This window comes from Cavia porcellus, unplaced genomic scaffold (assembly GCF_034190915.1).
Source record: "Cavia porcellus strain 051 isolate PalLab524CR breed Dunkin Hartley unplaced genomic scaffold, mCavPor4.1 scaffold_26, whole genome shotgun sequence".
NCBI lineage: Eukaryota > Metazoa > Chordata > Mammalia > Rodentia > Caviidae > Cavia > Cavia porcellus.
The window spans coordinates 19759415-19781956 of record NW_026947509.1 but is presented as its reverse complement, the minus strand read 5'-3'; the positions used below and the strand labels follow the sequence as shown (position 1 = coordinate 19781956).

The 22542-nt window shown below is 38.8% G+C and overlaps 1 protein-coding gene across 2 annotated transcripts in view; it reads left to right on the top strand.

Annotated features, from left to right (window-relative positions):
- Nucleotides 1-22542, top strand: part of Kcnh1 (potassium voltage-gated channel subfamily H member 1) — a 411372-nt gene that overhangs the window by 35919 nt on the left and 352911 nt on the right. For both annotated transcript variants that reach the window (XM_003474337.5, XM_003474338.5), the window contains exons 4-5: nucleotides 7482-7610; nucleotides 15366-15484. In XM_003474337.5, coding sequence (XP_003474385.1) covers nucleotides 7482-7610; nucleotides 15366-15484 — 248 coding nt within the window. The remainder of the gene's footprint in view (nucleotides 1-7481; nucleotides 7611-15365; nucleotides 15485-22542) is intronic.

Sequence of the window (22542 nt, the reverse complement as noted above, 5' to 3'; positions counted from 1 at the left end):
CACCGCTCCTGGATTCTAAGCTGGTAATCTCAGACAGCCTCCATGGCTGCTGTTATTTGTCCACCATGTTCTCCCGGAAGTCACTGCCATTTTTTCAAGACCCCAAAATGTATTATTATTTTTTTTTATTTAAGAGGAAAAAGAGAAAAACACAAAACAAAACAAAGCAGTGTAAGGTTACACATAATACAGAACTACAAAAAAAAAAAACATAACAGTAAGAAATCACCTGTTAATAGATTACATATTATCATCTTGGAAATAGTTGCTCAAATCACAGTATCAAAAAATACAAAGTAGACATTCAAACAGAGAGACTGCAAACAGCTGTGTTCAATGATCCAAAAACATTAATATAGTCAGCTATTTAACACACCTAAACATACTTGCTGTTATATCCGTTAGAGCTCTTTTTTTTTTCCTCCCTCTCTTTTTTACAACAAAATTTACACATTTTGGATTTTATTACTCCTTAGTTCTTATTACTTTTTTGGGGGGGGAGAGAATAAAGTCAAATATGGCAAAACAAAGCTGTAAGTCAAAACCAAGGATAGACATAGCACATGATGTAGAACAGAGTACAAGGTTACTAACAATGGTTATCAACATTGTCTCTTGTTTCCTTAAAAGGAATTGTCTATCTCATTAGATATTATAAAGTTGGACAAAACAGTGGAGAACAAGACCAATAAAACTTAGGCATTGTGAACATTACAGGACTTCCAAAGGAGACAATAGCCAAACCAGAATGGGCATCTTTGTGAATCTTATTGCCTTCAAATTAGTTGCCTATACCTTCAAACTTGATACTATCGCACAGAATGGAACAGAGTCTAATCAGTCAAAACAAGATCTTGGGAGTATTACAGGACTTCAAAACAAGTTAATAGGAGATCAAAAAGAGTTACTGTTATATATCCTAATTTTTTAAATTTTTCCCTTAATTAAAATAAACATAAGAAATAGCTAAATAATTTTTTTAAAGAATAGTAGTTACCATAGTGTCTGTCTTTTTCCTTAAAATATTTGGATAAAACTTCATATACTATAGCTTCAAATATTTCCATATCAAAAAGCCCAGAATAAAGCCTTTCTAATTAATAAGTGAAAATTTTATAAGGCTTCAAGGCCACATAATGGGGAATCATGATTATCACATATTTTTATATATTTGAAGCATTACTTACATTAGGGAAACTATTCGGTATTCATACATGCGAGATTGATTTATTTCACTTATGAGTATGGTCTCAAGCTGCGCCCATTTATTGATAAATATCTCAATGCAATCCTTCTTTATAGCTGAATAATACTCCATTGTATAGAAATACTACAACTTTTTTATCCATTCCTCAGTTGATGGACACTTGGGTTGTTTCCAAGATCTGGCGATTACAAATTGTGCTGCTATAAACATAGGTGCACATATATCACTGTGGTATGATGCTTTCGGTTCTTCTGGGAATATGCCTAGAAGTGGAATAGCTGGAATAAATGGGATTTCCAATCCCAACTTTTTGAGAAACCTCCAGACAGATCTCCACAAAGGCTGTACCAGTCATTCAAGTACGACTGTGAGGTGAGAATGAACATTTCAATTTTTTTCTTTTTTTTATGAAAAATAAACTTTTATAACAAAATAATAAGAGAATAATAGTAATTAATACACATTTGAAGTTAATATATTTTAAAGCAGCTACTTAGAGTATAAGATATATATATATGCCAAAAAGATTCTTAGCATAGCCAGGCCTGGTGGACCATGTCTGTAATCCCAGCATTTGGGAGGCTGAGGCAGGAGGATCATTGCACATTTGAGACCAGCCTGGACTATAGAGTGAGTCCAAGGCCATGCTGAACTGCAAAGCTAGACTTTGTCTCAAAAAGACAAAAAAAAAAGATTCTTACCATAAAGAAACATATGACACATAACTTTCTTTTCAGAACTAAGTAGTATCTTAGTATTTAAAATAGTATTTATTATTGTACGTGAAACAGATTAGCATATATATACCATACTTTTGAAACAGTGAAATATTTAAGTTGGAAAAACACCCTACTTCCTATTTACTTCTCTTCTACTTTGCTCTTTATTTGTATATTTATATATTTTGTTTTGCATATAAGAAAAACCATGCAATATTTGAGCTTGTGTGTCTGACTTATTTCACTTAACATTATGTTCTCAAGTTGCATGAAGTTACCTACAAATGCCTCAAGTTTATCTTTTTGTGGCAGTGTGGTACTCAGTTGTGTATGAATACTACATTTCATTTATCCATTTATCTGTTGATGTTATACATACCTTTTCCAAGATCTAGCTATTACAAATTGTGTTGCTTAATTTGTAGTAGCTAAATCTTGGAAAAAACCCAAATGCTCATCAACTGTGGAATAGATACAAAAAGATGTGGTATTTTTATACAATGGAATATTACTCTGCTATAAAGAAGGATAATCTTGAGGCTTTTATAGGTAAATAGAGGCATCTTGAGACCATACTCATAAGTGAAATAAATCAAACTCCCTTTGTAAATATCATATTGTCTCCTTAGTGTAAAAAAAAACCTGGAAGAGTAATAAGATCCAAAATGTACAGTAGATATTGTAATAATGAAAGAGAAGGAAAGTGCTCAAAAGGAAAGAACAACTGAGGAGAAAGAAGAAAATAAAAAGGGAAAAGATTATATAGGTTTACACACATATATATGCGTGTGTGTATATATATATATAGACAAGATAGATAATTGTACTAGTAATCTATTAGTTCATCAGAAAAAACAATTTGTACTTCCATTGTTTGATTGTTTGATCACTTTTTCATGCCTAAATCTTGTAACCTGAGCAACTACTTCTAAGATAGCACGTGCAATATATATATTAACTAGTGTTAATTTCCTGCTATTCCTTTTTTGAAATTCTGTATTGTTTATATCTTTTTTCTGTTGTGCTTTTTAAAATAAAAAATAAGTTGTGCTGATATAAACATGCATATGCACATATCCCTACAATTTAATTTTCAGTCTTATAATGGGAAATTTAAAAGGAAAGAAGAAAACGATAGTTTTAAGTATTTATGTAGCATGTATATTTTTATGCAATCTTAAAAGGGACTGTTATCCCTGTTTTATGAATGAGGCATTTGATATTGAAAAACATTAAATTGGTGTAGTCAATACGCAATAAACAGAGCGAAAGGACTCAATCCCAAGGTTTGGGGCTTCAGATGAAATGCTGTAGTGGCTAGGGACCATTATTTTCTCCTGGTTCTGTCTCGTTCTCTCTGCACATTTCATTTGTTATAATCAACTGGCCCCATTTCCTAGGGCAGGTTTCCATTCCCAAGTGTGGTTTCTGGACCTAAAAGAATGGACCACACCACACAGCCTTACTCAACAGCCAATCATGGTGGCCTTGTCTGTTCTCTTGCTGTCTGACATGGTCTCAGTGCCCAGAGGTCTGGTTATAGAGAGTACCAGGGAGGAAGCTGGGAGTAGGAGGAAGAGTGATGGAGACGAAACTCTGTCTTATGCTTGAGCCTTGCTGTTTTTTTATGTGGTTTCGAGGGTTGAGGAACCCCAAAGCCAGGTAAGTTGTTAGGTTCATCGCTATGTGCTATGAGGGAGCTAGTTATAGGGTGTGGGAATTGGAGTGATCCAGGAGGGGCATTTGACTTGGAACTTACCTCCCGCTGAGCACCTTTTTTCTGGAAAGACCTCTGTCCATCAACTCACTTCTCGAGGCCTCCATAGAGTTGTCAGATGTTTTGTGGCTCCTGACCTTGTGTGTTCATCTTTCTATAATAAAGGGTTTATTGTTGACCTTTCATCCTTTTTGAAGGAACAGGACCCCAAATGCTTGTTTTTCTTGGTTTTTTGACAGTAGGCATTTGGGTAAGGAGTTCGAGTTTTAGTCTCCTTTTTCTGACTTTTCCTGTGTGTGTGTATATGAATGTTTGTACATTTATTGTCCTTAGTATCTTGATGGAATGTGTCCTTCTCCAGAACCTACTAGAGGGGGATCCTGGAAGTCACTGGCCTAGGCCTTTGCTGGCAGGAAGTTGTTCACTTTTGTATAGTGTAATATTTCATTAGATAGAAATGCTTTGCTGTCCAGAGGAAAAAGTTGACATGACTGGTTTATACCACTGAGAAAGGACCTATGTCCTCTTCTGGAAGAATTCTGGGATTCAAAATCTGTGCCATTCTGCCTGCTTTCCTAGATAGTTGGGGTGCTGATAATGTGGTGTAAAGGCAGGTCTAAGTGACAATAATGACACTGGGAGTAGGATTTATGTCTGTGAAACTCAACAAGTATTCCTAAGCACCCAAGCTGCCAAGGCTGCTGTTGAACTCCATGGTACACTGTCTGGGGTGTGTAGTGGGGCAGTGCTATGGCTTCATGGGATCCTCTTCATAACACTAATCGAAGAGCATAAGGATGCAGTGCAGGGGGTGAGACAGAGCAAGTAGACCCAACTCAGCGTGGATTATGGTCTATTTAAGGAAACATACTGCAGTTGTTAAGATGTTGGGGGGGCAGTATTATACCACTTTCCTTCTCTGTCTATGATCAGAACAAATTGAGATATAGGAGTTGGGCCAAAAGAGTTAAAATAACAATTTTATGGCTAATAAAACTGATCTTGACAATGTAATTTGTAGCTGTGGGCAAGTTTCTAAAATTGAACCCTACAGTCAGACAGACTCACCCGCCTGTCACAGATAGCACTAGAGAATTGCAGTCTTTTATTCCTACCAGCCATCACCCCTGCCCTTTGCGGTCCTTCCTGCCACTTGTAGAATGAGGGAGCCGAGCAGAAAACAGACTGAGCTATCTATGTCCAGTACTTGTGTCCTAAATTACCAAGCCAGGGAGAAGTCATGAATGTTACATGAAAGATGTCTCTCCACAAGGAAACATTCAAGCAGGGAAAACAAGGTTCTTGCTCCCAACAAGCCCCCAGAATCAGCTCGGGAGGAACTTTAAGGCAGTACCTGTCAACTCAATGTATTTTGGGTACAAGGTATTTAGATGTGGAAAGGAAAGGATGCTGTATGTTTAGTCAGGAACATTAGTCTGGCAACAAATGCACAGTTTTAACAGATTAATCTGTTGAAATGGGGTCATTTGTGTTGAGCCTGAGCTGGGGAACACTGAGAAAAACCTCCCAATTTATTGACTACTACAGTTGTTTTGAAGATCTCAGGGAGGTGGGTTGGCATCACCAATCCAGAGCTGGAATATGCAGGTTTGATGGTACAGGCCCAGCTGAACAAGTTCCCAGGCACTGGCCCAGCTGGGTGCAGTGCAGTGATGGCCCATGTACTGTAGAGATGCAGGGAGTGGTGCTGGGCTTCAGCAAGCTGAGATTCCCAGGATCAGGCATCATAAGGGAGCCGCCTCTCCTCTGATTGACGACTAACTTGATAAATTAGGAGTTTTGTCTAGCTTCCCTCTGAGGAAGAACTGCTTAAACATTTTTTTTTTGAGCAAAAAGAAAACACCTTTTCTGATTTTCTTGCTTTTGTCTTACCAGGTAAGATATGCTGTAATGCTTTCTTTTGAGTTTTCTGCTGCTTAATTGAAAATGTTTTAAAATCCCAGATTCTGAGGAGGGAACTAGGAGAAAGAGTAACACAGACTTTCCAAAAACAGTGGATATTTCAAAGGTCTTATTTTTCTTGATTTTGAAACGCTATATATGATTTTTTTTGTGGTGAAATTTTCTTGCAAAACATGTTTTTCTTAGGGAGACATTATAATCTGTCAGTTGTTTGCAATGTCTGTAACTGGGCAGCTGAAAATTATGCAAAAAGAAATGGAAAGAAGATTAAATTAACTATGGATGAATATACAGATAATTAAGATTTAAAAAGAATATGTTTCCATTTGACTTATTTGCTGGCTGTTTGTACACTTTATGGCTATTCATATTTAAATATGAATAAATAGATCCAGATCGGTAAATTAGTTATGTCAAGGCACACTGGCTAATTGTGACTTGATTTTAAGTTGTGTCTAACCATGTTGTATAATAATACAGAGTTTGATGTGACTACATGGAGAGAGACCCGGGGACCCTGTATTTTCATCTCTGAGACTCAGTGATTTGTCTGCTCTGAATCTCATAATATAAAATGATCTATGCTAAATTTTTTCTATATATAGAAAGCTCTCTAATACTTAACAACTTGGGGAAATAGTTACTGATTTTTATTATGAAAGTGGTTATAAAATAGTTTGTAATATATTAGCTATGGAAAATTAGTTACTGAGGTCTTCTTATATGCCAGGTGCTGTTTTAGGAACTGGAATACAAGAAGTAGGTAGAGAAGAATGTATCATGGTTTTATGTCTCATTTAATTTGTGTCACAGAAAAGATTGGCACTTCGTACTGTGGTATATTCTATGGATAGAAAAATGTTAGGGGGCAGCTATTTAATCACAGATATCTGAGTCACGACTCTTTCAGAACTCAAATAAGCTCTGACACTTCCTCCTGCAGCTGAGGACAGTGCTTAGGCAGAGCTTGTGCATCCCTGTTTTAGCTCAGGAACAAGGACTGAAGTTGGAATGTTTACTGTGCTTCCTAAGCCAATAAAGTGGGCAAATCTGACTAGGGGACCCTCCCTTTCTGCAGAGCTTTTGCTGGGGAAATCATTGTGGCAGTGCTTTAATTTTTCAGTGTTTTGCCATTTTCTGTTGTATTGAACATTTCGCATGTTTATTTTGGGGAGAAGGACTTAGAAATACAGTTTCTACCTCACACTTGGTTGAGTATGTGAGCAAGTAGATGGATCCACCTACCGCGCTTTGACACAGGGGCCCTTTGACATAGACAGCACTTGAAATTTGAGTTTATGTGGTCTGTTGGCCATGGTTGGCAGTGAGGCTTTTGGCCCACATTTTTTTGCCACCTCCAAAATATTTTTTTATTATCTAAAAATAGACATTTATTTACTTTAAGAAAATTATACAACTTTGTAGGAGATCTCATCAAAATTTCCTTCATTTTCTGATTAAGTAGTGATCCTTGTCTCAAATTTTAATCAACGCATTAGTTACAAATTAAAATCCTGAATAATAATAACTGTTGGCCTATATTTATTCCTGTCTACCATGTGATCTAAGGTAAGCCTTTGGTCCTGATACCTGAATTTCTTTCATAAGATCAGATACAATTAGAAAGAAAAGATCAGATACAATTTTTGCCTATTTCCTAACTGTTTTACAAGGGCTGAGAGATCTTCATTTACAAAATTTCTACAGTAAAAGAAAATCCTCATAAGTAGTTACTGTAAAAGTTTTCATTCCAGCAAGAACAAAATTAATGGTGTAATATGTTGGCACTTAAGCAAGTGAGACCACTTAAAGAATGAATTAATATTTTAACCTATTCATTCCCAAGCTTTTGCTTCTATCATAGATCCTCAAATGAGAATGAAATAACCAACCAACCTGTTAATATTTTTTGCAGGGACACCTGTGTGGTTTTTTGTGAAAATTGCTCCAATTCGAAATGAACAGGATAAAGTGGTTTTATTTCTCTGCACTTTCAGTGACATAACTGCTTTCAAACAGCCAATTGAAGATGATTCATGTAAAGGTTTGTAATTCTGATTTGTGTAATGCATTTATACTTCTTTTTTTGCTGTGAGTATTGCTTTTGCTACAGAGAATTTGAGGTTGCCAAGGCAATCTTTGTACAAAGATCAAGATTTAAATTTTAATTTGGGTTGGATAAAGTACTGTGTCAACCTGTATCAGGGGAAGAGAGAGACAAAAAATTTGTCTCACAAAGCATTTAGTCATACAGTTTTAAATGAACCTTTTCCAATTATGATTAGAAGAAAGCAACTGGACAAATCTGATAGCATGTCAGTCTTCTAAGATTTTTATATGATAAGTGCTAGTCATTTAGGTGGGGCAGTATCTGGCCATATTCATCTGATTTCTATACAAACTTCCTTAGATTTGACTGAGCTCTAGCACTTCAAGATTGTCAGAGCAGACATTAGTACATCTTTACCTCTGTGGTTTATTGAATTAATATTGGGGCTAGTTAACTCATTTTGGAACATGGCTTTAATGATAACAGGGTCTCATGTATTATCTCCATAAGGGTCCTTTAATCAGCTTTATGACCACAGATTTTAGTCATGTTATCCTCATGTATTATTTGAATAACATTGGAGACATTAGAAAGGAAATGGCAAGATACCTGCAACAGCTTTACCCCTGAAGAGGGCCCACTCAGGATCTATACAGAGAAGGTAGAGTAGTTCCCAGAGGGTTGGGATCAGGAGAGTCACAGAAGTCCTCACCACAGCTGGTACTCAAAGAGGCCGACAGATAGTTCACATTGCAAGTTTCCTGGCTCTATGCTTGATTTCCCAGCTCTACAAGAAATCTGTTCCTGTGGTTTCTTTAGATATGCCAGAGAGGTGTAGAGTTCAGGAGGTAGTCACTCTCATCAGGCATGTTTGTCTGGATGTGAAAAAGTTTGATTGCTAAGTGGGTATTAGAGGAGGAAATAAAAAGCTTTATATGGATGATGTCTCAGGGTCTAAGGCCTCTGAGAGTATTTAGAAATGCACATTATGAAGTTCAGAGCAGGATACTTTGTATACCACTGTACCATTTTAAAAAACTGTTCAATAACTAAATAAATCAGTTTCAGCCTACTTTTGGTGTCAAGACTATGGAAGATACAAACCCATCTCTGGCCCATTTCTCAGTCTTCTGAATGCTTCCTTTTCTTGTACATCTGTGACTGTGCAATTTCTAGTTTATGATTTGAAGATTCTTGTTGTAGCAGGTATTATGTGGTAAGAAACTTACTGCCATCATGTACTGCAAAAAAGGCTGCGCTGTTAACATAATTCATAAATAATATTTTAAAGATATTTTGGCAATTATTTTTGCACATTTTCTCTTAAAAATTTCATAACTGCTGGAACATAATAACTAATGTGTTCGAGGGAAAGTCTTACTGTATAGAGACTGCTCCTCACTGCCACATACATTGTCTGTGTTTGATTTTCATTGAACTTGAGAAGAGATAAATCAGAGTGATACAATAAAGCTTACCTAGGTTTATTTTTCAAGAAATAATATGCTCCACTTCATTCAACCTGCCCCAGTGATGTGTTTTGTTGCTGATGAGACTCACGTGTATTTTGTTGCTGGCACAGACTCACGTGCATACACGCACACACTCCCTGTTAACAAAGGTTGGGGCAGCTGTGAATTGTTTTTTGTCAGTGAAATAACATAAAGCAAGGTGTTGTTGTGCACACCTGTATTCCCAGTGCTTAGAAGCTGAGGCAAAAGGATTACCTTGAGTTCAAGACCAGCCTGAGCTCCATAGTGAGTTTGAGGCTGGTGAGATTGCATGGTAAGACCCTGTCTCAAAAAACTAAAAATAAAAAAAAAATAGAAATAAAAAAATATGAGTAACAGCGACTTCATGTATAAAACATTAAGAACCCGCTACCCCAGCGTTCTATGTAGGAATCTTCCTAGTGGGTCACCCTGAATCTCAGTGTGTCCAGACCCTGCCATTCATCATGTCACTGTGTCCCTGGCCCACTGTGATTTGGTGGTCTGCTTAGGACAAAGTCAGATTTTATTTTAGTCTGTTTGTGATGGAAGAACATGATAATTCTCTAGGCCTTGTTAACTCTGAGCATATAAACTTCAGTGCTGGCTGCAAGTGTCAGATCCAGATGGAAAGCATGCTGCCATGTGGTAGGGTTGTTCCAGCTTGCCATTTCTTCTTGTTTGTGCTCTTAGTGGTTCATTTCTAGCTGACCCAGCTGGGTTTTCTGCACAGCACTTCAGGCAGCATTAAGTGTCTTTTAAGAGCTTTGCTTATCCGGCTTGTTTAGGATTCACTTTTGAGGTATAGTGGAAGGGTGGATGTCTTAGTTACTTTTTACTTGTCGCTGAGACAAAATATCTGATGACCAAAGTTGGGAAAGGAAAGGTTTATTACAGTTTTTGGGGGCTTCAGTCCATAATCAGTTGGCTCCAAGGCAGGGTGTCATGGCAGGGCTACAGTTCATGGCGGCTGCAAACAGCAAGGCAGAAACTGGCGAGAGCAAGACACGCCTTCTTTCTGCCATTACATCATATCCTGGTGCCACCCCTATGTGGGTGTAGCACTGACACCATCAATCCAAACACTATACAATGAACCAATTACGGATGCGTAATGTAAACACAAGAGGCCTGGCCATCGACATAAACCATGACGGTGGATAACCTAAAACCCCAGAAAATTCCCAAATAGTTGCTTTCTGGCATAATCATCAGAGAGGCTTTCCACTGTCAGTTTAGTCTTTTAAGTCAGTTGTGCTTTCAAAGTTCTTAGTTTTTCTCAGCCCTTAGTACCTAACCCATAATACCTAATTTGGAGGTTGGGAGGTGGGGTGGGTGCATCTTGACAGTGATGCAAGATGCCAGTTTGAACCAGATGTTTTCTCAGAAACACCCATAAAGCTGTAAATGCATGGAAAGTTGAGAGCAGACTGTTTTAGCACCCAACACAAAACCACCCCCTTTTTATACAGGGCCTCACGTGCTAGTGACAAGTACTGGGATTGTGCCTTGAGCCCCCTCTTCACCTGTAGGACTTTCAGTTCACAGTCTTTTCTAAGAGCTCCCTGGCCTCTGACTTCTGCATCTTCACTTGGCCGCTTTTTAAAAAATATGTATTGTGTGGTATCATTCCCTTAGAACAGTGTACACAGCTGGCATGGCACGGGGACATCAGGCTGGAGCTGCTGCTTGATAGCAGGTGAGATTTCATGCTGAAATGGACTCTCATGCTCCAGGCATTTCATTTGTTCCTCATGTCTTGCTGCTTTTTAGTATGGATTCCTGGATGTAGGCTGCAGGGAGGCTTTGCTGCAGTCTTCCATTCTCTTTACTGAGCTGAGACGCATTTGGGTAGAAAACTGGACTGTAAGACTCTGAGTCTTCCCTCTGTATTGCTCACCAAAGGATGAGTCATCTCTCATGTCTCTGTCATCTCACTAAATAATCTTACATTAAAGGAACAAATTCATTTTCAAAGATCTGTGAATTTACTTTTACACTCAGAACTTAAACTCAAGCCACATGAAGGTAACAAAAGGAATGGAGGACTCCAGAGATTTTAGAGATTTAGAATACTTGAGGATGTGGCCCCTGGTAAGTTATTGTGCTTGCTAGCCCTTCTCCACGTCTTCCTGTGGTGTCTTGGGAAAGACACAAAATAGTAGACACAAGTTATAGCAACTTCCCCTCCAATACTAACATTTTATCTCTCTGCTGCTGGGACAATGGAAAGGTAGTGAGTTAGTGTCTGCTACTTGAAACTACCTTCTGTTTTTGCAGATTGATAGAGGTGGAAAAAGACTTGAGGACACGTAAGCAGTGGCTCATACTGACCACCCATCGGGTCCCTTGTATCCACTATTCTTTTTTTTTTTTTTTCTTTTTTAATACCTGGGATCGAACTCATGACCTTGCGCTTGCAAGGCAGGCACTTATGCCGCTGAGCTAAATCCCCAACCCCATATCTACTATTCTTTGCTGGATGTCAGGTAGAGCATCAGTTCCACCAGTATAGGCTGTGACTTAGTATCTGAGGACCTTTCTAGCCTTTGTCTTTAGACCTCCTCAAAGGAGTTGAAATTCGTTCTCATCCCAGAGTAATCTCATGTAGCCTAGAGAGGACACAGGGCTTGCAGAAAAGGAGGCCTAGTGGTTGGTTGATCCGGGTTGAAATCCAACAGACATTGTGAAGTCAAAGTAAGGGAAGTGGTATGCCTCCTGAGGCTGGGAGAAAGGACTTTAGCTGACCACTAGACCGTACACTATGTTTCTTCTCTTCCTTTTAACTTCCTTGTCCCTTCCTGCTCACCCTCTCTCATTTTTTCCCACTCGTGATGTTTCCCATCTCCCTGTGACATCCACAATCCTGCCTGTGACCAACTTGCTGATAACATTTGATGCCTGGAAGGACCCTTAGCTAGGAGTTTCTTCATTTGAGTTTAGTTTAATGTTGAATTTACAAATGGGACTTAATTGCAGAGGTGGGTGCAGAGATGCCTACAAAAGAGAGGCACAGACATATCTCTTAAAACTTTAAATAGAGTTTGTAAAACGGGCTGCGTATCCCTTGGATTTGTGTCTTTTAGATGCCCATACAAAACTGGGACAGTGAGCGGGGAAAATATTTTTCTACCTTTATTCAGTACACACTTTTGGGTATCTTTTGTGTGCCTGGCTTTATGCTAGGTAGTGGACATAAGAAAATGCTGAGATAAAGTCCCTGTCCATTAGAGACTACTTGGGAGATGGGTAGCCAGGTAAACAAGTAAAAACAATAAAGATAATCAGTGCCTAACAGAAGTCTGTCTGAGGCAAGTGTGGGTGTCTGCAGGGACTGGATGGTTCTGCTGTGGGCAGGGAAGTCCTGGGGAAGGCTTTCTTGGAGAAGGAGGGCTCATCAGCTGCTTTATTTTCCTTGTGGGACATGACCATCTGGCTGTCTTTTAGGGAGATCATTTGAGCAATGTTTTCACTGGGTTGTCTCACTGAGAGCCACCTCCTTCAAGAGCTGTAGTCTTAGAAAACCGTGGGTAGCCAGAGAGCAAGGTTGAGTACACAGAAATGCTCAGTGGTCCAGAACCAGACAATAAGAGACTCATTTTGTGTATCAGTGATTTCATGTATGGCTCTGCTATGAAAGATATCTGGCCCCACTTGCACATAGTATCTTTTCTTATGTTTTTAGTGTCATTGTGTGACTGCCACCATAATCACCTACACTAGAAATTCTGGATTGGCTCTTCTCTTTTTTATACCAATGTTTATGAAGTTCTACTGACTCTGCTTCTGTTGCTGCCCATGTGTGCTCATGTTCCCTCACCCCCTGACCAGCTACTATCTTGACCAATGCTTGCATGGTCTCTTGTTGGGAGTGCTGACTCCCTTTTATGTCAGACAATTTTTCAGTCCATTATGCATATTTGACTCTGTCATTCTGAAATGCGTATCAGTAACCCTCTCTCTCTCACACATATTTAAAGTCCTCTGGTGGTTCCCCATGGGCTTCAGGATGAAGTTCAGAGTTTTAAATTTATCTTGTAGGTTCTTACTGCCTGTAGTCTTCCTGTTTTGGTCCCTGATGTCCTCTTTAGTATCACTTCAGGCTACTCTATGCAACCCCTTATCTCCTGTAACCTTTCATCCAGCTGCTTGGAATGTCTTGCTCCTCACTGGCATATTAGCCTATTAATATTGTTATCATTTTGCCTCCGTAGGTGCTGTCCATTCTGTGTGGAACCTTCTGCAATCCATCTAGCTCCTACTCATCTTTTGAAGTTTTGCTCTCCTGTCTCCTCTCACAAAAATCCTTCTTGGCTGCTCAGCCTGAATTAGACATACTTTCCCTGGACGCCCTTGGCCATAGTATTCTGCCTTTGTCTCTGTCATTGAACTTTAAATATTTGTCATTCTTCCCTAGTAGAGTACATACTCTCTGAGGCCAGAGTATGCATCTCCTTTATTTTGGTATCCTTACTTGCCTAGCATTGTGCCTGGTACACAGTAGTTACATTTTTAGAATCGGCACATGAATGAAGGAATCTGTTCTTTCATGAAGCTCAGCCTGTGTCCATTGTCCCAAAAGAATGAGATGGCTTGGAAACTTGGGAGAGAATTTTTTTTCTGCTTGTCCTGAATAGAGTGTGATGAAGAAGTTTCATACTACTGTCTGTTTCTCACCCAGCATGCACTTAACCTTACCAAGTTCTCTGCTCAGCCCGCTGAGAGTCAGCTCCTTCAAGAGCTGCAGTCTTAGGAAACCACAGATAGGCCAGAGAGCAAGGCTGAGCCCAGAGAAATGCTTAGTGGTCCAGACACCCTCTGACCTCCCTCCGTGGGGTATCTGCTCTGCCTTCCTCCTCTCCTCATTGCTTCTTCAGTGAAAGTTGCAGTGGTGGTGATGGTGGAGCTGGGTTGAGGGTAGAGCCTTCACTGATGTTTGCAGGTAAACTGTTTTCTACCTGATTGTAAATACACTTTTTGTTCTTGAAAATCTTCGCTGACCTTAACTCCAGCTTTTTTTTTTTGAGCTGAAGGAGGGCCTGACTCCAAAAGTGATTTTAAAAAAATCTAATGCATGGTTCTTACAAGCGAAGTCCAATGAGAGTGCTCATAAATGCTACATTTGGGAGAGATGTCAAAGATCCTGCAGAGTATGGGTCATCCCCTCCTGTTCTCTTGGGGCTTCCACAGCCCAGGTGCTGTTTACCTTTTTCTACATGCCCGTCAGTCCTCCATCTCTGATATGTGGCATGAGGGTAGATGAAAGTGCCACTAGCGTTAAAAAAATAGCACTTCTGGAATGAGATTTTTTTCCGTTAAAGCCAATGTGGTGATCTTTTTATGTTAGCCAAACTTTATGTCATGATTCTTAAAGAGTCCACTTACCGAAAAAAGGCCATTCCTCACCTTCAATCCATTGTCCTTTGGGTTCTTATGGCTAAAATTTAGAAGATGAGATTTTTGCTGCAAGACCCTAAATATTGGAAACTCCAAAGGATAAAAAATGAAATTGCCATCATGTGAAAATAACTGCATGCTGTTTATTTGCCCCCTTCGCCCCCAGGTTTTTGGAGCTCCTGAAACTTAAGCTCTGGGTCTTAAGGGCCAGAAGCCATAGTCCTAACTTTGATGCCAATGGGTTGTTGACTATTGGCATGGACAGTTGTCTTCAGGGGCCTTCAAAAGCAATACAGATAGCTCAGACTCCTTAAATTCTTAAAAAAGATTTGTCACCAACATCCTTCCTCCTTCTCTAAGAAAACTATAGCCAGCCAGTGCTTTTTCTTCATGTACTCAGGATCCGAACTTTTTTGGGGGTCCATTTAAATCCAAAACTGGCTCTTTCTGCAAGGTCAAACACCAACAGTCTGAGACAAGTTTACAAGTCCCAGAAACATCTCAGTTCCCTGGTATGGACTGCTGGAAAAGCCTCAGCCCAGAGTGGAGAGAGCTGACTCTAGATTCCTTCTCATTGTCTCAGTGCTTGGCACTCCAGTTGCCCTGTTTGTGAAAAGGTGTAACCTTGCCCTACCTACTTCTCAAAGCTACAATTAGGAGGAAGTGCAAGTGAATGGGCAAAATAAATTACTACACAAATTTGGGCAAGTCAGGGTGCTTTCTGAGCAATGAGTCTTGCTGGGAGTGTTTGCAAGTGACTTAGATTTTGGGGAGTCCAAGTGTGTCTGTTTTTGACTGTTGTAACTGTCACTGCTGTTTGGGATTTGGTTGACCCTGTGTTTTGCTTTGTCACATGCTTCAGGCTGGGGAAAGTTTGCTCGACTGACTAGAGCACTGACAAGCAGCAGAGGTGTCCTGCAGCAGCTGGCTCCCAGCGTGCAGAAGGGTGAGAATGTCCATAAGCACTCCCGCCTGGCAGAGGTAAGTCAGCAGTGGAGTTCATCTCAAGGGGTACTGCTTAGGAGTGCATGAAATAAAGTGACACAGAATTGGAATGCTGGCTTGGAAGGAGCTCTTAGAACCCCTGGACTCTTATCTTGGTTGGGCTGCATGACTTGTAATTTTGGGTAAGTGGAACTTTTTTGAGCTTTGTACTTTCACATATATAAAAGAGACGTGTAAGAGAGAAAGCTCTATTTCAACTTGCACTAGATTATAGATGTCAGTTAACTTTTGAAGGGCAAAAGAAGGGAGCTAGAAGTGCTTCCTATACTGTACATGAAGTAGTTTTTATTTACAAACCATAAACATTTTTGTTATTTGAGCAATACACACTATTATAGGAAAATAAGGTACAAGAATTGAAAAGAAGAAAATTAAATTTACCTGTAACTCCAACCTAAAAGCCTTGTTACATCTCTTGTGTACATTTAACTTTTTGTTGCATTTGTTCTTTTTCCCAGACTATTTTTCACACGTTACTATTGGTTGTTGAAATGCAGCTAAGAATCAGTGTGCACAATGAATGAGGCTGTATTGTGTTTTGTTCATTTTATATAACTATGAGCCTCTTTCCAGATTAATAAATATGCTTAAAATCATTGAGATTTTTATAGTCTTTGTAGTTAGGAAATTTAAGATGGTGGTGGTAGTAGTATTATTCCTCTTGCTTGGACTAATAAGGAAGTGTTTTATTAGGCATGATGCACTTAGGTCACTATGATCTGGCCCTGGTGGTACCTGGTTTGCATTTTTTCAATGATACCTAATGAGATTAGCTGGGGACATTAAACCCTCTATACAGCAAACTTGCATCTTGAATATGACAGCATGACCTGTATCTGCATGGGTGTAGCCCATCAGCCATCAGCTCATGGTTGGATGGTGGGACCCTTTCCTGGCTCCCATTTTGCTAAGTGAGAAGTCCCTGGTGATTTGTACATGTGCAGTGAATGTCAAATGAGTTAAGCTATACAAGGTGCATATAAGTAGCAGCAGCAGCAGCAACAGCAGCTTTTGCCTGCAGTATGAGGAGCATTCATTTGTGCCATATTAGAGGAGGAGGGACATTTAGATGAAGGCAGCATCATTATCATTTTTTCTCGTGATGTGTGCCTGGCTTCAGATAGAAAGAATATACAGGCTTCAAGTACAAGCCTGCTTTTACCTTTTTTTCTACTTCTCTCTTTGTTTTCTGTCATCCAGCCACAGGGGCTCCTGTCTGGTGTGTGTGTGTGTGTGTGTGTGTGTGTGTGTGTGTGTGTGTGTGTGTGTAGGACTTGTTCTTTGCATAACATACCTGTGTGACAACTCCTTTATTACAAATCATTGCTTAAATGTCATTTTCTCTGCATGTATAACTACCTGTAGTAGTTAGCATTCTGTCAGAGAAGCATAGCCCTTAGGATATTTATATAAGAAGAGATTTATTGCGAGGAACTGGCTTACGTGATAGTGGGATTGACTATATAAGTCTAAAATTCATAGAGCAGATTGGCAGACTGGAAACTCTTGGGAGATGTTGAATCTGAAATTCATAGGTGAATTTCTTTTTCCTCAGCAAAACATCAGATCAGTTTTTACAGCCTTACTGTCATAATTACTTATGCCTTAATGATACAGTTATCTTACAACGAGAAACATGGCAATCCTTTCCCTAAAGCCATGGCAAAGTCCTCAATGACTACTCTTCTCCATACCCTGTAATTCAAATGGCATGTTATCAGTGCATCTTGCATTGTATGATAAGGGGACTAAAAAGGGGAGAAATGAGTGATATAACAAACCAAGGAAACAGCATAACTCCCAGTCCTCTTACTCCAGCATAACTCCGCTTACTCTGTTTGAGGTCTTTTTCCACTTAGTGTCATCTAATGTATTATATAGTTTACTTATTTATTCTGTTTGTTATACACTGATAAATCCCAAACACACAGAACAATATTTGGCAAATAGTAAGTACTGAGTAGTGTTTTTTTTTTAACTGATCGAAAGGAAGGAAATGATACTAATTTTTTTTCTACCTGTCTGGCTGAAGTAATTGCTCATTGATTTCAATATAAGGCAAACATTTGAGTCTCATCCCAGGTTAAGCTCTATTTAGTCTGACAAGCCTTATTGATTTTATTGATCTTTTTAAAGAACTAGCTTTTGCTTTTGTTGATTTATTGTTTTTTATTTTATTGCTTTCTACTGTAATTTGTGTTATTTTAGCCTGTTTAGATTCATTTACTCTTCTTTTACTAGTTTCTTAAAGTAGATTATTGCTTAGATTATTGCTATCTGATCTTTATTCTTTCTCTTATTTATTCAATGCTAGAAAATGCCCTTTAGGCACTACTTTTATTACATGTTACACATTTTGATGCGTTATATTTTTCTTTTTCATTTAGTTAAATATATTTTATTTTTTCCTGAAATTTCTTCTTTAGCCTATGTGTTATTTAGAAATGTGTCACTTAATCCTCAAATTTTTGGCTTTTTGAAGCTATTTTTTTCTAACTGATTTAATCTATTATGGTCTGAGCACAAACACTGTATGATTTTTATTCTTTTTTAAAAACTGGTTCTGGTAATTCTACTCAAGGCCTTTATGCTGAGCTACATCCCCAGCTTGGTATCTTTTTATTTTGAGACAGAGTCTTCTTAAATTTTTGAATTGTCCAAGCTGTACCTGAATTTGCAATCCTCCTATTTCAGCTTTCCTAGTGCTGAAACACTCCCATGGTGTATGTCACCATGCCAAGCTAATTTTTATTCTTTTGCTGAGATATTGTGTTTTATGGAGGTACCAGGTGACAATGGCAGGGAGCACATGGCTAAGCAAACTGTTCATATCATGGCCAAGAAATGAAGAGAAAGAAAGGGCTGGGGTCCCACAGTTGTCTTCAAGGCCACACCCCTAGTGACCAGCAGACTTACCACTAGGCCCCACTTCTTAAGAGTCTATCACCTTCCAGTAGTGCCAAGCTGGGACTGAGCCTTTAACATATAGGTCTTTGGGGGGAACATTGTAGAGCCAAATTATAGCAGCTCTTTTTTGATGAAGTAGTATACATATATCTAGATATCCAGTGATTGATTGTGTTACTGAGTTTAGCAGTGTTCTTACTTATTTTCTGTTTTCTGGATCTTTTCATTTCTGATATAGGGGCATTGAAACTTCAGCTTTAATAATGAATTCTTCTATTTCTTCTTGCAGGTTTTTACTTGTTTCTATTCTTGGGTATTTACATTTAAGTGTTGTTGTGTCTTTGTTATGCCTTGTTTCTTGATGTCTGCCCAAAGCCTCTTGTGCTCATAGATGGGCTTTTTGAAGCTAGCTGGATCTAGAATGTGTGATTGCAGATTAAGGGTATGGTAGGTATTGAGATTGAGGGTGTATGGTAATAAATTAGTCCACTTGTCAGAATTAGCATACCTCTGGGTGTGGCTGAATGAATTTACTGAAAACAGAAGTCCTATCCTGGGTGTTGGATGGCACTCCCCTCAAAAATTTGTATCCTGTTGGAATGAAAGGGAAAGGCAGGTGCTGCTTGATGCTTCACTGTTTCCTTGCTGCTTTACCATGAACTGTTTCTCCTCGTCAGTGCTGCTGTGTTGTGCTATCCTGCGTTGGAGCCAGTTGACTATGGCCAGCAACCTCTACAGACTGTGAATTGCTATAGTCTTTTTATCTTTGATTTTGGTGTCAGATATTTTGTCTGAGCAATGAAAACAGTAACTAAGACAGATTTCTTGGACAGTAGGCCTTCTTGTTATGATAATGCTCTTCTTTATCGTTGATAAATTTGTTTTCTGAGTCTGTTGGAAATTAGTATTCTTGCTTTCTTTTATTAGTATTGTCATGATGTCTTTCTTCATTCCTTTACTTTTTACTCTATATACAGTATTTTTACAGTGAGTTTCTTGGTTTTTGTTCCACTCTGTTTTCCACTCTTCTTCTGCCTTTTTAGTTTAAGCATTTTTTAATTTCATTTTTTCCTTACCATGTCCATTCTTCTCCACCTTTGTTTTCTTCTTCCTCTTTCTCTTTCTCCTGTTTTAATAGTTGCCCTAGAGTTTAAATGTACATTTACAAGTAGTACAAATTCACATTCCAATGTACTGCTTCATGGGTACTGTAAACATTTTGTAATAGTAAAATATTCCTCTATTATATTTCTTACAACATTGCTTTTGTTCATTTCATTTATACATAAATATATATGCATTACTGTTGCTATTACTGTTTTAATCAACCTGTTTTATGTTGGATAAAGTAAGAATAAGAAAAATAAAAATTGTTTTATTTTTACTTAGTCTTTCTCTGATTATGCAATTGAGTGTTTAAGAAGTTCTTTTGACACTTGTGGCAAGGCAGGTACACTGGCAGTGAGTTTATTCAGTTATGGATTGTCTGAGGAAGTTTTATTCTCCCTTCACCTTTAGAGGATGACTTTATAGTGTGAAAAATGTTGCCTTGAGAGCCCCCTTAACCCCACCACAACACTTAAATACTTCACTGCACTTTTGTATGCTTATATGATTTTTGAGAGGTTGGATGTATATTTTGCTTCTCTGTAGATTAGGTGATATTTTTTTTCCTCTGCTTTCTTTGAGGTGGTTTTAGTTACTTTGATTTTTGTACAGTTTTAGGATATCTGTGTTTGTTTTCTTTTTTATTTAAAGAGAAAGAAAAAACAGAAAAAGGGGTAGAAACAATATAGAATTTCAGAAAAATAAACAGTAAGAAATCACCAGTTGATAAGTTACCATCATCTTAGAAATAGTTGCTCGAGGACATTTTTGACTTCCAGAAGAACATGGCGGATAGATAGCAGCAGCTACAGAGGCTGTCTGAGATACCCCGCTTAGAATCCAGGAATGCTGTGGTACGAGGAGTCCTAAGCAAGAGAAAATACACCCTGCTGACCCAGGAATGAACTAAGCTAAGAGAAACCAACTGGAAATCCTGGTGCTATAACAGGAACAGATAAAATCTCAGAGCAGGAACCTAGAAACCATGCCACTGGAAGCCACGATTTGAATTTTCTGCTGCTGTTGCTGCATCCAAATCTGCAGGGCAGGGAGAGAGATGCGCAAAAGCTCTGAGAACGGGGATCTACAAACAGAATTGAGAGCGGGACTAGCAAGGAGCCCTACATCGACTTGTGGTGAGTGAGCAGAACGGGGACCCTTTCATAGAGTAGGAGGCTCCAGCAAAGGACATACTGGAACTGGGCAGACTTGCTGGAACAAGGCACTGCAGTGACTTCAGTCACATATTCCCCTCTCAAGCGGGATTGGTGGGGAGTGCCTAGCCTGTGTGACACCGCTGACTAAGATGCAGTAGGCTAGCCCAAACCAGGTCCCAGCACCTGGAGGTGCACCCTAGTGGTGAAGCCTTTGGTAAGTTGACCTGGAGGGGTGGGAACAACAGAGGCTGTCCAGGTCTGTGTCTCCCTAGTACACTGCAGTGGGTAGGAACACCTAGCCAGTGCAATTCAAACAAACTGTAACTGAAAAGGAGAAAAAAATTGGGCCTCTTACACTCGCTTGCATGGAAGGAACAAAAAGTATGGGAAGAGGAAGGAACAAGAAAGGGTCCTCAGTCTCCAATCTTGAGAACACTGATCTAGGAAAGGGAAACACAAAGGTAGACAGAAAATATGCAGTATCAGACACGGCACCAATACACATAAAGCAATATCTCCAGAGCCTCATAGACGAGTTTAAAAATGAAGTATTTAATGAAATAAAGCAAGATATAAGTAGAATAGTTAGAGAAATGCTAAGCACAGCCCAAGAAAAACAGAAGGTGGAATTGAAGAACAAAAAAAAGGGGGAAATTGTTTGATGGAGAAAATAGAGAAAACATAGAATACATGAAGCAGGTTCAAAGAGATTACCAGGAAACTAAAAACTATCGAAAGCTGGCATAACAGCTTGAAAGAAACTAAGGATACATTATCTGAACTGGAGGGCAGATTTGTAATATGGGAGCATGAAATGAAAAACTTCTTAAAAATAATAAGAAAACAAACAGCAATAATACAAAGGCTAAAAGATGATAAGAGGATCTACAACCTAAGAATTAAGAACATAAATGAAGAAGTAGGGACACAAACAAATCAACTACACAAGCTATTCACAGAAATAATAAAAGAGAATTTCCCTAATTTGGCAAAAGGTAAAGTTACTCAGATGTATGAAGCATTCAGGACCCCAGCCACCTACAACCCAAACAGAGCTACACCCAGGCATATAATAATCAAAATTCCAGAAATCCAATATAAGAACAGAATACTAAAATCCGTCAGAGACAAGAAACACATCACTTACAAGGGAACACCCATTAGAATTACAGCAGATTTCTCAGCACAAACCATCAAATCCCGAAGAGCGTGGAGGGAAATAATTCAAGCTTTGAAAGATAACAACCTCCAGCCAAGATTGATATATCCTGCACAACTGTCCCTAGAAATTGATGGAAAAACAAGGTGCTTCCAGGATAAAGAGGAACTAGGGGAATTTGCAACCACCAGTTCAACTCTTCAGAGAATACTGCAGGATATTCTAAAAAAGGAAAATACCAAGACTTCAGAAACACTGGCAGAGAAGCCACAATGAATGGAGCAGAAAGCAAAATGAAGAAGACAAACTGACAATAAACGACAGAAAAAGAGCTCAACAGAAATGAGGCAGAGAAGATTGGATGGTAGGAACAGCTATTTTGGAGAAAACAAGACATCATAATAGCTAGTGCTGATTTAGTATCATCTTGCTTTGAAGACCCATCAAGCTTTTATTCTTCTGTCTCCATCGGTCTTAACAGGTTGTATCTTACTGGATTTTATTATATGTGATAATATAAACAAAAACTTTTATAGACAAAGAGATTATACAGAAACCATTGTTAATTTTCTGATAGTTGGTTCTAAATACCCTGTAATACTGTCATTCTCTTGAAAGGTTTTACATTGTCTTGATATGTTTGATGCTACAGTATACGAAGTTATACTCAAAGATTTCAAGGAAAGAGACATTATGGTAACTAC